The sequence below is a fragment of the Schistocerca nitens genome, chromosome 8 (assembly GCF_023898315.1).
Source record: "Schistocerca nitens isolate TAMUIC-IGC-003100 chromosome 8, iqSchNite1.1, whole genome shotgun sequence".
NCBI lineage: Eukaryota > Metazoa > Arthropoda > Insecta > Orthoptera > Acrididae > Schistocerca > Schistocerca nitens.
The window spans coordinates 558,890,544-558,906,899 of NC_064621.1; the positions used below are offsets into that span (position 1 = coordinate 558,890,544).

The 16,356-nt window shown below is 47.9% G+C and overlaps 2 protein-coding genes across 4 annotated transcripts in view; one reads left to right on the forward strand and one right to left on the reverse strand.

Annotated features, from left to right (window-relative positions):
• LOC126199358 (uncharacterized abhydrolase domain-containing protein DDB_G0269086-like) overlaps positions 1 to 1,721 on the reverse strand; it is a 74,089-nt gene extending 72,368 nt beyond the window's left edge. For both annotated transcript variants that reach the window (XM_049936224.1, XM_049936223.1), the window contains exon 1: positions 1,581 to 1,721. In XM_049936224.1, the coding sequence (XP_049792181.1) occupies positions 1,581 to 1,644 (64 nt within the window). In that variant the 5' untranslated portion in view covers positions 1,645 to 1,721. The remainder of the gene's footprint in view (positions 1 to 1,580) is intronic.
• The window catches only part of LOC126199360 (putative protein FAM10A4), a 203,465-nt gene that overhangs the window by 134,130 nt on the left and 52,979 nt on the right, over positions 1 to 16,356 (forward strand). The gene's annotated exons all lie outside the window — the stretch shown is intronic.

The following is a 16,356-nucleotide window of genomic DNA, read 5'->3' on the forward strand; positions in this document are numbered from 1 at the left end:
TAGCCCCCCAACTAGCAGAGTCAGATTTCGAAGACGAAAAAAGTCGGTCATTTTACGGTAGGGTCCGCGGCACGGGCGATTAAACAACCTGCAGCCCCGTCTCTCCAATGAAGCGTCCGTGCACTTACGATCCGGCGCTATTTTTGGACATCCCTTGCAGGTCAGACTGCGCACCTGCAGCCTATCACACGTTCTGCAAGAGCTGCCGCCGTACTGGCTGGGCTCAAATGTCACACGTGACTTCACACACGGCTCTGGACAGAATAAAGCACTTTAGTGCAACGGAGCTGTGCAGCAACTGGATTTTTGGAATTTTTTTTTTTCAGTCGTGATACATGGTACACAAATTTGCCATACTGTTTTCATACTGTTTTCATACGAATTGTCTTAAACGGGAAATATAAACAGGCAGAAAACTGACTACAGCCTTGTAAGGGGTGCAGTGAAGTTGTGTCGCACAAAGCATTTGTTGTTACTGGAAACTGATGGAAACTTGGGTTATAGCCTTGTTTTGACCTCGATTACTTGCAGTGACGATGGAAGTGGTGCAGTGGTTAGAGCACTAACGTCTACAATTTGGGAGGAGTGGGCTTGAAATCCACCTCCGGCCATTCGAATGTATATTTGCCGTGTCTTCCGCAAAATAACTTCAGGCGAATATTCCTTCAAGAAAAATATTGTGGATTTGTCTGGCATCCTCACCGTGAGACAATACTCAATGACCGTGACAGAGACTTGGAAATAATGTCTAAAGTCCCTTCCATCATTACTAGCTTCTACAATTGGTATTACGAACTGAAATGTAAGCAACTGTTTTAAATATGCGTGATCAGTGCGTGCCAGACTGGGTTTTTAAGCCGGTTACCTGCGATTTTGCTATATCCTTTCTTCCGAAGGTGCTGTTCCTAACAGCATCGAAGGAGAGAGCTCTGTGAAGATTGGAGAAATTATAGGTGCAAGTCAATGCCACTCGAAGTTTTGGGTCACGCCGTGAGCCGTACTCGAATAGCACAATTGGTAACGTAACTCCTGCGAGAGACGAGTATCCGGGTTCGACTCCCGGTCCATCACACAGTTTTAACTCGTCTGGTATAATCAACACTAGCGTGTACTTCACTGAAGTATTAAATTTTTATATCGAGTAATTGTCTCGACTTGGGAACCGTTTGAGTTGGAACTAGCCCTGTTTCATTCGTGTGCAGTCTAGGTTCAAAGCATTCTCGTATCTACGACGGATGCCTTCCTCGCTTCCTTATTATTCCCCACCTGATGAGGGCGGAATTATAATCCCTCGCAGCGACTTCACAACACAATAAGTGGTTAACACAGTGGTATCGGAGTTCACATTGAGGCGTTTTGAAACGAGTCGAGATTTCGTGCCTCAGCGTCTGTGTAGTCGGGCGCACTGTGAAGAAGCTGAGGAAACCTACAGGGTATGCGACGGCTTAACGGTAGCACAGCGATGTGCGGGTGTTTCCAGCACTGTCTTTGGGTGGAGGGAATGTCCCGCTCCGGTCCGGTGGTTCCTCTTGGGCGCAGGACGGAGAGGTGAGCGAGTGGCGTGCTGTGCTGTGCAGTACCTGCGACAAAGGCTGCGGCGAAGACGAGTGCGGCAGTGGCAGTGGCAGCGGTGGAGGACCCCATGGCGAGCTGGGAGGGCTGGCCGCTGGGCTCTCGCGGCTCGCACTGGCCGCCGGGCCCGCCGGCGGGGCGCGCGCGCCACTAGCGCCTCGCCGCGACCGAGCCGGGACGCGCCCACAGCGCCCCGGTCTTGTAGGTTAAGGTTCCAGGTGTGACGCCCTGGTGGACCCTCGACTAACAAAAATGCGGATGCTCTACACATTAATAATAAAAAAAAAACCAGTGCAGACCGTTTGCCTAATATGAAGGAGGTTGTGGGTTCGAATCTCATTAGTTGCTTTGAATTTTTTTGTTTATAAATCTTTATCGAAATGACTATGATCATTACTTTTATTCATGTAATGAATTTGAATATAATTTATTTATTCCTTTGTCACGTCATCTTAATGGCCGTATTATCTTTTTCAATTGCTCATTTCTTCTTTCTACAATTCTTTTTCCACTTGAAATCTTACGTGCACATGATTTTAATAATTTCTGTGCATTAACACGGATGTCATTTCATCCTCCTGTATTTTCATCCTTGTTATTGCATTCATTGTGTCTATTCCTCGTTTTGCTCCAATTTACCTTTGATTATAGTCATTGCACTCCAAAAAAAAAAAAATGGTTCAAATGGCTCTGAGCACTATGGGACTTAACATCTATGGTCATCAGTCCCCGAGAACTTAGAACTACTTAAACCTAACTAACTTAAGGACATCACACAACACCCAGCCATCACGAGGCAGAGAAAATTCCTGACCCCGCCGGGAATCGAACCCGGGAACCCGGGTGTGGGAAGCGAGAACGCTACCGCACGACCACGAGATGCGGGCATTGCACTCCAGGAAAGCGTATATTGCACAGGAGATGGATGCATAACTAGGTATACAGTAGGTATTATTATTAATCATCAAAATCATTTATTGCAAAAAAACAGGCCATTTAGGCTCATGGCAGAAGCCAAAAATATAGAAATTTATAAACATAAAAACGTAATGAATTGATCACCACGTCTAATCCACGAACCGTGACTGAATAGAATTGTAACATCAAAAAAAAAAAAATTGATTACATATGTTTGACCTTTACTTCTGTCTCTGTTATCCTCAATGCTGGCTGTTTGATCTGCTTCTTTCGGGGTCACTAAAGTTCTGTGTCCTTCCACCTCGTTTGCGGACGACCCCTTCTACAGTTGGCTGTTGTACTAATACTTTCCTGCCGGCCGCGGTGGTCTCGCGGTTCTAGGCGCGCAGTCCGGAACCGTGGGACTGCTACGGTCGCAGGTTCGAATCCTGCCTCGGGCATGGATGTGTGTGATGTCCTTAGGTTAGTTAGGTTTAAGTAGTTCTAAGTTCTAGGGGACTGATAACCACAGCAGTTGAGTCCCATAGTGCTCAGAGCCATTTGAACCATTTGAACTAATACTTTCCTTATCAGAGTACCCTCTGCTCGGAGAACATGTCCTGTTCAGCAATCACTCTCTCAGTATCAGCTTTTTTTAACCGCCGACGCAGACCTTCATTCCGCCTTCTTTCCCATCTTCCAGTTTCTGAGTATGTAGCGGACGATAAACTTTCCTTAAAAGTCTTGCTGTCGAGTGCACGGATGTGCTCTTCCACGGTTTGTATAGCTGCCCACGTCTCACAACCGTACAATATAACCTGTAGCAGTAGTGACACATACATCTGTATCTTGCTTTCCTTATATACTGTGGGTGACATGTGTAGGGGGTTTAAAATGTAGTACCAGCCGATTCGCATTTATTGTTTGTAGAATTTCCTTCTCGTCACTTTTATTCGACAATATTGACCCCAGGTACTTGGATGTCTCTAGTCTCAAAATTGTGACCGTTTATACCGATTGCGTCCATATCATTTTGTCTATACTTAGTTTTCTGATCGTTGACGAGTAACCCTAGTTTGCTCGCTTCTGTCATAAATCGAGATGTATCTACTGTCACCTCATTCAGTTTCGCCTACGATCACGTCATCATCTGCAAATGCAAGGATCGCCTCACTTCCATCCATCTCCATCACTCTAGTACGGTCAACTGGATGTATCACCTTTTCTAGCGCATTGTTGAACAGAACTTGCGACAGAGGTTCATGTTCCTCAATCCATTCATAACTATGAAGGGTGCCGACAATTGATTTGCAGACCATACTTGGCAACGTGCTCTGTTGTAACAAGCTACAGTCAGCCTAACGTACTTTATTGATATGCTGAACTACTGCATTATCTTCCAGAGGGCTGGCCGGAAAGCTACTTCTCTGCTGAAAACGCAACACTGCCCGCGTAGTTTTATACTGGCCGTTCCCCTCTCGAGACCTCTAGTTCGCAATACCACATTAGATATAGGTGTCCGGATACTTTTGATCAGATAGTGTATCTGATAAATATAACAAGCAACTTGGCATGGGAGACCCGCCTGGCGGTGTTTACACAGCAGTAGTGATTCTGGGGCTCTTTACTTCTTAAATTCTCAGGTTCTACGACGGTTTCAATTCAGATACGTAATGGGTCCACGTCTGTGGAGAGGAAGAGAAAAGTCTCAAGTTGCTGAACAGGACGGCGTGTACTACGTCAGACAACCACCTGATGTCACTTAACGCCTGCCCTGCTGCGAGGCGGACATTCAGTGGCACTGCTCCCGAGAACGAGTACGGTACGTTTAGTAGGAACATCAAGTCTGCAGAACCAGTTAGCGCGTTAACTACAAACAAATGCGCTTAAGCGATAAGTGGATGTTTCGTTATGTTTCCTTTGGAATTGTTACCTAATAATTGTACTGCATCAGGCCTAATTCAGTTCCTCAAATTGAAGTGGATGAGTTAAATATCTGAAGTGAAACCGTCGTAGATTGGAAACAGTATCATCGCACATGGGTTCCTGCTCAAAATATGATGTACTCACTCACGTCTTAAGTCCTACAAGTTTGTAACACGAATTTCCGAACACCCTGTATAATATTTCAGTTTTTCGTGGTGTGAAGTGCACAGTTTTACACTTGTCAACACTTAACCAAGATGCCAATCTTCGGACCACTTTGAAATATTATCAAGATCCGATTGGGTATTTGTGCAACCTTGTTCAGGTAATACTTCATATAGATAACTACATAATCTGCGAGATCTCGAGGGTTGTCTGCAAGGGCAGTAAATATGGGAAGGGGGTGGATAAATAGGTATAAAATATGGTATACTACATTTTTATCTGCTCTAAGACAGATTTTTATTTTTCTGATACTCCGTTAATCACAGCTTGAAATTTAAGCGACCACCAACGGAAGTGGATAATTAAACGAGAGAGGAAGACAGAAAATCCTTAACAGGTTCGACAGAAATGGGCAGAATAATTCAATACACCTCCACCAAGTAGGCTATCAATTTACAGGTTGCACGACAAATTTGATCGAACTGGGTCTATCTGTAATGCTCCAAAGAGTGGTCGACCAGTGAATGTAACTAACCATAAAAATGAAATGGAAGTTGCACATGCATTTATCCAAAGCAATCCAAAAGGAGAACCTGTTTCGAGTTGCTGAATATTTCCCGTAAACATTGGTTAGTCTAATGCAGCGTTTAGGTTTGTAAGTGTATCGGCCAAGATTACTTCATGGATAACTAGATCGTGGTCCAGATCGCCATTTAGAATTCCGCGACATGCTTCGGAATGAAGAAATGCAAGGTGACGGCGTAATTCGAAAAATTGTTGGTCTTACGAGCGAATTCTAGGCTGCCAGGCGCTGTTAATAGGCATAACTGTGTGTATTACGCTACAGAAAACCCGTATGCTGTAACTGAAAAAACAATTGAATCAACTTGGGTTTACAGTTTATCCGTGCCTTTCATGTCATGGGATCATCGGGCCAGCTTTTTCCACGACGTCTTATCTTAACACTCTGTGGGACGCCGGTACAGCAGGGCAGTGAAAGAGTTCTACTTCCAGCACGATGGCCGGCCGTGGTGGCCGAGCGGTTCTAGCCGCTTCAGTCCGGAACCGCGCGATTGCTACGGTCACAGGTTCGAATCCTGCCTCGGGCATGAATGTGTGTGACATCCTTAGGTTAGTTAGGTTTAAGTAGTTCAAAGTTCTAGGGGACTGATGACCTCAGATGTTAAGTCCCATAGTGCTCAGAGCTATTTAAACCAGCACGATGGAGCTCCTCTCCACTATGCTCTAACAATGCATGGCTTTCTTGAGAACGAATTGCCTAATAGGTGGATACGCCGATGAGGTCCAATTGAATGGCCACCACGATTACCGGACCTCACTCCAATCGACTTTTTCTTCTGAGGTGTTATCAAAGAGAAAGTCTTAAAACATGCACTCTTGACCATGTGTGTCAATTCACGTAAAGAGCATCCAAAGACATTCATGTTGTTGTTGTTGTGGTCTTCAGTCCTGAGACTGGTTTGATGCAGCTCTCCATGCTACTCTATCCTGTGCAAGCTTCTTCATCTCCCAGTACCTACTGCAGTCTACATCCTTCTGAATCTGCTTAGTGTATTCATCTCTTGGTCTCCCTCTACGATTTTTATCCTCCACGCTGCCCTCCAATACTAAATTGGTGATCCCTTGATGCCTCAGAACATGTCCTACCAACCGATCCCTTCTTCTAGTCAAGTTGTGCCACAAGCTCCTCTTCTCCCCCCCCCCCCCCCCCTGCGGGTTCCGGGGTTAGAATAGGCCCGCGGTATTCCTGCCTGTCGTAAGAGGCGACTAAAAGGAGTCTCAAATGTTTCGGCCTTATGTGATGGTCCCCTCTCGGGTTTGACCTCCATCTTTCTAAATTATTCCAAAGAGTGAGCCAATTGGGGAAGGGCGCCTTACATGGTGCACTATATCCGTCGTGCATTGAGACCTTTAGCCGGCTTTTTCGTCGTTGCAATGGTGTCCCGCTCGTTTTCCATCTCTTGGGCGAGGATACGTCCCTGGGTGCGATTACGACGTTGCACTCTGCAATGGTGCTTTTAACTGCGACGACGACCTTGGACATTTTTGCACCTAAGATCCAGCACGGTAGCCAGTCCGTTGTGGTGGGGCCGCCATGTACCCTGTTGGTTGTAGCCCCCTGACAACACAGGGACCGCTCTACTGATGCCTGCGCCGTTAACTCCCCACGTATGCCAAGGAGTAGATGCCCATCTCCCTGGGGCATCAGGACTCCCGGCAATGGCCATCCTGCCAGGTGGCTATTGCTACGGCTGGGTGGCACCCGTGGGGAGGGCCCTTGGTCGGAGTAGGTGGCATCAGGGCGGATGACCCGCAATGAAGCGTGGTACATCATCTCTCGCTGGCGGCCAGCCACCAGCAGTCTCTACGCGTTCGAGGGCTCATTTTAAAGCTAACGTTTATGACCCCAAATCGTTCCTATCCCTGGCCACACCATGGGAAGAACGAAAGGCAATGAATGACAGTGACGTGTATTCGCCCAGGTATCTCGTCTGTACCAGAGCTGATGGTGACTCGTTTCTATCCGTGAAGCCTCAGTTCTTTGTAGAGCATTTAGAGGACAAGTTTGGGGAGGTGGAGGGCTTGTCCAAAATGCGCTCTGGGTCAGTTTTGATAAAAACGGCATCCTCTGCCCAGTCACGCAGGTTACTTGCTTGTGACAAGGTGGGGGATGTTAACGTTACCATCACCCCACATAAGAGTTTAAATATGGTCCAGGGTATTATTTTCCATCGGGACCTACTTTTGCAGTCTGATGACGAGCTGCGCGCCAATTTAGAGCGCCGAGGTGTACATCTCGTCCGGCGCGTTCATCGGGGTCCGAGGGACAATCAGGTAGCTACCGGTGCCTTCACCTTGGCCTTCGAAGGTGATACATTGCCAGAGAAGGCCAAGGTGATGGTCTACCGATGTGACGTCAAACCCTATATCCCTCCCCCGATGCGGTGCTTTAAGTGCTGGAAGTTCGGTCACATGTCCTCTCGCTGTACTTCTAGCCTCACATGTCGAGATTGTGGACGCCCATCTCATCCCGATACTCCATTTGCTCCGCCTCCCGTCTGTGTCAACTGTGGAGAGCCTCATTGCCCTTGCTCGCCGTACTGCAGTATCTTACGGAAAGAACGCAAGATCATGGAATATAAGACCCTGGACCGACTGACCTACACTGAGGCTAAGCGGAAATTTGAACGGCTACATCCCGTGCGCATGATGTCATCTTATGCCTCCACTGTCACTCCTGCTCCAGCTCCTTCAGCTGCAAGACATACAGTCAGCTCTCAGAGTCAGAGGACCTCACCTGCCCCCTTGACGATGGGGGCCCTTTCTCTCGCTGTTGCTCCCACACCATCTACCTCGGGAGCAGCACCCACTAAACCACTGGGGACACCAGTCCCCACTTCTAAGCTGGAGAAGCGTAAGTCTTATTCGGCTTCTCTCGCTCGGAAGGGATTCCTTGGGTCACTCCCTTCCCAGGTTCGTACCAGCGGCACAGCAGACACCAACCAGTGGCTGAAGAAGCCACAGGTCGCTGGTCGACGGGCTTCGCGATCCTCTTCGGTCCCGGTGACTGACTCCAATAAGCCCTCTCAACAACGGCAACCAAAGGAACAGCGGGAGAAAACGACGTTGAAGACCCGTAAGACCAAGACACCTGTGGTGGCACCTACTCCACCGCTACCTAAAAGCTCTGTGTCTGAGGATGAGGTGGAGATCCTTGCGTCCGCTGAGGACCTCGATCTCGCCGGTCCCTCAGACGCAATGGATAGCACTTGCACGGGTGCTCCATCGGAGGCAGCAGGTGACCCAGCGGCGTAATCTGCCTTCCCAGTCCCGTCACGCCTTTCTCCGCCATGGACAATACCATCCTCCAGTGGAACTGCAGCGGTTTCTTCCACCATCTAGCTGAGCTCCGCCAACTTATCAGCCTTCACCCTTTCTTCTGCATTGCTCTTCAGGAAACTTGGTTTCCAGCAATGCGAACCCCCGCCCTCCTTGGCTATCGGGGTTATTATAAGAACCGGGCAGCATATGAAAGGGTGTCTGGTGGCGTCTGCCTCTATGTCCTTCACACTATGCACAGCGAGTCTGTCCCTCTCCAAACACCTTTAGAGGCTGTCGCTGTTCGGGTGTGGACGCCACAGGCTGTTACCTTCTGCAGTCTTTACCTTCCACCGGATGGTGATGTCTCGCAGCATGTCCTGGCTGCGCTGATAGCCCAATTGCCGCCACCTTTCTTGCTATTGGGCGACTTCAACGCCCATAACCCTCTGTGGGGTGGGTCAGTGGCAACAGGTCGAGGCGCCACCGTTGAGCATTTATTCTCGCAGCTCAATCTCTCGATTTTAAATGATGGTGCCTTCACACACGTCAGTGTGGCGCATGGCACCTACTCCGCCATTGACCTTTCAATCTGTAGCCCTAGCCTCTTACCGTCTGTCCAATGGAGTGTGCATGACGACCTGTGTGGTAGTGACCACTTTCCAATCTTTCTGTCACTACCACAGCGTCACTCTTCTGGGCGCCCTAGCAGATGGGCTATGAATAAGGCTGACTGGGACTTGTTCTCCTCCACTGCTGCTATTGAGCCTCTCTCTAATGATGACATTGATGCGGTGGTTCAATCGGTCACCACCGGCATCGTTACTGCCGCCGAATCTGCCATTCCCCGTTCCTCTGGGTCCCCTTGGCGGCGGACTGTGCCTTGGTGGTCGCCTGCGATCGCTGCAGCGATTAAAGATCGCCGGCGGGCGCTACAGCGTCACAAGCGACATCCCTGCATTGAACACCTCATCACCTTCAAACGACTGCGTGCGCGGGCCCGCCGCCTTATCCGCCAAAGCAAGCAGGAGTGCTGGGAGCGGTATGTGTCCACCATTGGCCTCCATGTCTCTCCATCGCAGGTCTGGGCCAAGATCCGACGCCTCTATGGCTATCGGACCCCTGTCAGCGTCCCTGCGCTCTCACTGAGTGGAGCAGTTTGTACAGACTCCGACGAAATTGCCAACAGCTTGACAGAGCATTTTGCTCTTAGTTCCGCTTCTTCCAATTACCCACTGGCCTTCCGCTCCATTAAAGAGCGGATGGAACGTCGGAGCCTTTCATTTCGCACCCACCACCCAGAATCTTACAATGCTCCATTCAGTGAGTGGGAATTTCGCAGTGCCCTAGCCGCTTGCCCTGATACCGCTCCTGGGCCAGATGGCATCCACTGTCAGATGCTGAAACACCTTTCAGTGGAATGCCAGCGGCGCCTCCTCGATCTCTACAACCGTCTTTGGGTCGAGGGGGAGTTTCCGTCGCAACGGCGGGAAAGCATTGTCATCCCCGTTTTGAAACCTGGAAAGAGCCCTCTGGAGGTGGACAGCTACCGTCCCATTAGCCTCACCAACGTTCTTTGCAAGTTGCTTGAACGGATGGTGAGCCGGCCCTTGAATTGGGTACTGGAGTCTCGGGGCCTTCTGGCTCCGTCTCAGGGTGGGTTCCGTAAAGGCCGCTCCGCCACCGACAATCTGGTGAGCCTGGAGTCGGCCATCCGTACTGCCTTTGCCCGCCGTCAGCACCTGGTCGCTGTCTTTTTCGACATGCGGAAGAAGTACGATACGACATGGCGTCATCACATCCTTTCTACGCTTCATGGATGGGGTCTTCGGGGTCCTCTGCCGCTTTTTATCCGCAATTTTCTGTCGTATCGTACCTTCCGCGTGCAAGTCGCGGCCTCATATAGTTCCTACCACATCCAGGAGAACGGTGTGCCACAGGGTTCTGTTTTAAGTGTCTGCCTGTTTTTAATAGCCATTAACGGGCTCGCTGCGGCCGTGGGCAATTCTGTCTCCGCTTCCCTGTATGCTGACGACTTCTGCCTTTACTATAGCTCTATTGGCATTGCAGCTGCTGAACGTCAGCTACAGGGCGCAATCCGCAAGGCGCAGTCTTGGGCTGTAGCGCGTGGTTTTCAGTTTTCGGCTGCCAAGACCCGCGTTACGCATTTCGGCCGGCGCCGAACGGTCCATCCTGCGCCGCGGCTTTATATTGACGGCGAACTTCTTGCTGTGGTGGAGACCAACAGGTTTTTGGGTGTACTTTTTGATGCCCGGTTGACTTGGCTGCCTCATATTCGGCAACTTAAACAGGCGTGTTGGCGGCATCTCAATGCTCTGCGATGCTTGAGCCACACCAGCTGGGGCGCCGACCGATCTACCTTGTTACGGATCTACCAGGCGTTAATCCAGTCCCGTCTGGATTATGGGAGCCTGGCTTATGGCTCCGCTTCCCCATCTGCGTTGCGGGTACTGGACCCAATACTACACAGCGGGATACGACTTGCCACTGGTGCCTTCCGCACCAGCCCTGTGGACAGCGTACTAGTGGAGGCAGGTGTCCCTCCCCTGCGGTTACGGCGCCAACGTTTGCTGGCCGCTTATGCTGCCCATGTTTTTAGCTTGCCCGGGCATCCAAACTATCGTCTCCTGTTACCGCAATCGGTCGTCCATCTGCCGGAACGTCGGCCCCGGTCTGGTACGATCGCGGTCCTCGTCAAAGAACTTCTCTCCGGGCTTAGGGTTTTCACTGTTCCACCTCCTTTCCGGGCCCCTTTGCGTACTCCCCCATGGTGTGTTCCTCGCCCTTGCCTTCGGCTCGACTTGGCACTGGGCCCGAAGGACTCCGTCCCTCCAGAGGCCTTCCGCCGCCGCTTTTATTCCATCCTGGCCACCTATCAGGGTTCTGGCATTGTTTACACTGACGTTTCGATGGTTGCTGGTCGTGTCGGGTATGCGCTAACTCTAGGGGACCATTCCGAACAACGTTCCTTGCAGGATGGCTGCAGCGTTTACACTGCTGAGCTGGTTGCCATCTTTCGTGCCCTAGAGTATATCCGCTCCTGCTCAGGTGAGTCCTTCGTTATCTGTAGCGATTCCCTGAGCGGTTTACGAGCTCTCGACCAGTGTTTCCCTCGTTCTCGTCTGGTGATGGCTATCCATGAGTCCCTGCATACTCTTGCCCGTTGCGGCCGCTCTGTGGTCTTTGTGTGGACCCCCGGTCATGTCGGTATCCCGGGCAATGAACGTGTTGTGACCGCCTGGCCAAACAGGCCACCAGTGAACCCACTCTAGACATTGGCCTTCCGGAGACTGATTTGAGGGCGGTCTTACGCCGCAAAGTTATCTCGCTCTGGGACGCTGAATGGCGCGGTCTGACCACCCGTAACAAACTCCGTGCCGTCAAGGAGACAACGACTGTGTGGCACTCCTCCTTGCGCGTCTCTCGCAAGGAGTCTGTAGTCCTATGCCGACTGCGCATTGGGCACACACGGATGACCCACGGCCACTTATTGCGCCGTGAGGACCCGCCTCTATGTCGCTGCGGCTCCATTTTATCTGTGGTCCACATTTTCTTGGAGTGTCCGCTTTTAGCTGTGCTCAGGCAGACGTTCGCACTGCCTGACACGCTCCCTGCCCTTTTAACTGATGACCCTGCTATGGCTGGCTTAGTTTTACGTTTTATTCGGGCAGGGGGTTTTTATCATTTAATCTCAGTGTTTCTGTATTTTAGTGTTGATTCTGGCTTTTGGCCTCCGATTTTAAACTGAGTTTTTAATGTGTTCTCGGTGGTTGGCTTTTCCTTTTTTTTTCTCTCTCTCTCTATGGTCGGCCAACCACCGTCACACTCTGTGTGATTTTAATTTGTTTTGTCTGATCTCTGTCGGCGTATTTCTTGTCCCGTGTCGTCTGACGTCTTTCCTGCTGTTCGTTTTTATTCTCTTTGGCTGGTTTTAATTTTTTGGACAAAGGGACCGATGACCGTTACAGTCTGGTCCCTTTAATCCCACAAACCAACCAACCAATCCTCTTCTCCCCAATTCTATTCAGTACCACCTCATTAGTTATGTGATCTACCCATCTAATCTTCAGCATTCTTCTGTAACACCACATTTCGAAAGCTTCTATTCTCTTCTTGTCTAAACTATTTATTGTCCACGTTTCACTTCCATACATGGCTACACTCCATACAAATACTTTCAGAAACGACTTCCTGACATTTAAATCTATACTCGATGTAAACAAATTTTTCTTCTTCAAAAACACTTTCCTTGCCATTGCCAGTCTACATTTTATATCCTCTCTACTTCGACCATCATCAGTTATTTTGCTCCCCAAATAGCAAAACTCCTTTACTACTTTAAGTGTCTCATTTCCTAATCTAATACCCTCAGCATCACCCGACTTAATTCGACTACATTCCATTATCCTCGTTTTGCTTTTGTTGATGTTCATCTTGAAACCTCCTTTCAAGACACTGTCCATTCCGTTCAACTGCTCTTCCAAGTCCTTTGCTGTCTCTGACAGAATTACAATGTCATCGGCGAACCGCAAAGCTTTTATTTCTTCTCCATGGATTTTAATACCTACTCCGAATTTTTCTTTTGTTTCCTGCACTGCTTGCTCAATATACAGATTGAATAACATCGGGGAGAGGCTACAACCCTGTCTCACTCCCTTCCCAACCACTGCTTCCCTTTCATGTCCCTCGACTCTTATAACTGCCATCTGGTTTCTGTACAAATTGTAAATAGCCTTTCGCTCCCTGTATTTTACCCCTACCACCTTCAGAATTTGAAAGAGGGTATTCCAATCATCATTGTCAAAAGCTTTCTCTAAGTCTAAAAATGCTAGAAACGTAGGTTTGCCTTTCCTTAATCTTTCTTCTAAGATAAGTCGTAGGGTCAGTATTGCCTCACGCGTTCCAACATTTCTACGAAATCCAAACTGATCTTCCCCGAGGTCGGCTTCTATCGGTATAAAGAATTCTGTACCAGGCTGTGCTTGAGTGTACAAACCAAACTACCGGAGTGTGTAAATGCCGAAAGCCGGCAGTTTGAGACATTGTACTAACTATGACCTCATAAACCTATTTCCTGTAATTTTCTATAACAATTTTTTTACTTCCAACCTATTTTTTGTAATGCATATTAATAATAATGATACCAAGAAAAAGTCATGACTCGCCTTTCGTCCGGAATCACTGGTGGAGTTGCAAAGAAATGGTGGAGCCGTGGTTTGATGATGAATGTAAAGAGCCGGTGAAGATTAGAACGGCCATAAGAATGGCTGAAGAATCCCTCTGAAAATACAACGATAAGCATACACGGCAGAAAGAAGACGGACGGACAGAATCATATGGCAGAAGCAACGAGAATATAGCGCACACTTATTGAGATGAATTGAGAATACAAGAAATTATCTCGCTCCTTCTGACGGCTGGTAAGTTTTGCGAGAGGCATTTATAGATCGCAAAATTTAATCGTAACGGATGATGAGGAAAAATGTTCCCTTCATTGAAGCTAGCAGATGTCTTTGGAAGATGTTTTGACAAAGTAATAAACATGAAAATCAGGTAGAAACGAAAGTAACGGAAATATTACAGGTGATGCAAGAAGTGTGCGCTCACATTGCTCAAACTCTTGCGGGAATCGGTAGATTGACTGCCGCGAGTAATGAGTGTAGTGGGCAGAGGCACTACAAATGTAGCGAGTGGACATTAGTTGGAAATGTTGGTCTCACGGGGAGCGTGCCAGAGAAAAGTCCCTGAGGTCCCACTACCCTCTGTGTCCTCGTTGCCTCAGTCGGATAGAGCGTCTGCCATGTAAGCTGGAGATCCCGGGTTCGAGTCCCGGTTGGGGTATACATTTTCAACTGTTCCCGTTGAAGCCTGTATGCAGCTAATGGTCTTGATTTCATTGTAATTTCAAATACGTTTACATCTTAGGTGACTCACCCTGTCTGCATGGATAATAATATCATCTGTTGCAAAGATTGAGGTCATTGTTTTTAGGAAAGCAAATTGGACCCTTATTATTAATTGCTTTGCAAAAGGTTAAGGGTATCTGGCAAATAGCACACAAGTCTTCTGGTCAAACTTGATGAAGACATACATGAGTGAGACCCGGATTGCGAATTAAAGGGAGGAAAATTATCTTTCGCGAAAAAAAAAAAATAAAAAATAAGAACCAACTCAACTAGACGCCTGCAAAAGTCTGTCTCTGCGTTTCATTTAGTACTCTCTGACTGCCATCTATTCCAACAAATGAAGACTTTTAGTAAACTGGGGATCGATTCGACAGAAACGTGAGATATTAACCGAACTTAATTTCTTTAAAGTAAACTCGTGGAATAGCCAGTGTTACATCAGCTCCCAATACTACTAATTTCTCAACGTCTAAAATAATGTTAGAGGCCTGAATTCCTTCTGAAACTCTGGACGTCACCAAATGGAATTAGGACAGACACAGCGGATGCGCATGTTGTTCTGCAAACTGGGTCAAGTAAAGAGTCCAGATGTGACTGCTTCACAGAGTCACAGTCGCAGCGAGCGTCCACGGAGCTTTTCTCAAACCAGCGTTAACGACAGGGTAAGGGGGAGAGAGAGAGAGAGAGAGAGAGATGGAAACGATTATGTGGCGAAGGGCAGTAATCGCCATCGATTTTGTGCGGATTTTGTTAGTTTTTAATAACACCAGAGGCTGGGTTTATAAGCGGATAAATTTATAGTAAATAGTGGAAACTTTTTGTGAACATGACCTTGTAAAGGTTTTATTCAGCCTCTCAAACAAATGCACAATGCGAACTAGTTTGGTCTATTTCATAAGATCCGCAGAAGCGGACAAACACCGTACAGTAATGAGAGATTTTTACCACATTCCAGTATAAAGTGAGTTGTGGATTTTTTATACGATCTCTGACGCAGTGTTGTAAACTAATTGTTCGTGTATGAATAAATTTAAATGTGGTCATAGGAGCAGTGCAGATTTGGTGGCTTCTGGTTGCGCAATTAATGTTTCTCTTTAAGAAAACACTAGTGAAAATCTTGAAATAGAAACCGGGCGTGGCCGGCCGAAGTGGCCGTGCGGTTCTAGGCGCTGCAGTCTGGAACCACGCGACCGCTACGGTCGCAGGTTCGAATCCTGCATCGGCCATGGATGTGTGTGTTGTCCTTAGGTTAGTTAGGTTTAACTAGTTCTAAGTTCTAGGGGACTAATGACCTCAGAAGTTGAGTCCCATAGTGCTCAGAGCCAACCAGAAACCGGGCGTATTAAAATTCGTGAGATCCTCTTATGAACTGAAATTTCGTAATGAATTTCTGCGTTTCCTGTGCTTGCGATGGTGCGAAATGTGCCGAATCTAGAGCTAAGAAGCCGATGTGTCTCATTTTATAATAGCATATGAAGAAGCTGAGGCATAGTATAGATGTGGTTGTAGACGTAAGGTCCAACCACCATTACATCCTGAAAACAAAACCAATCAATGGGCAAAACAGTGACACTAGTTTGTAGGGACCCTTTTTAGTATTATCGTCGTGAACTGTTTAGAAAAGAGTGAATTATCGATTGAATCTTGTAACGCAACATTATTTGATCGTTTGCATAGTGAAATGAAGCAAGCAACGACTGCCATCCCCGTTTAGGAATAGGCTTCCTTATATCGCATACGGAAAATACTGGGATGGTTCATTTGAAGAAGGACGTGCTCAATTTTCTCTCTCTCTCTCTCTCTCTCTCTCTCTCTTTCATTGACGAATCGGTGGAGGTTGTACTTCCTTTGCAGTAGGACATTAAATCCTAATCTTCCTTCCTTGTTTCTCGATTTATATCTATACCAGTACACCACAAACGACAAGTACTATTTTTATATCTTTGCCATTCATCTACGGAAGGATTGTACGAAGAAAACTGTTGGGTAATATCCGTTAAATAAGAATTTCTCTGATTTTATCGTCATA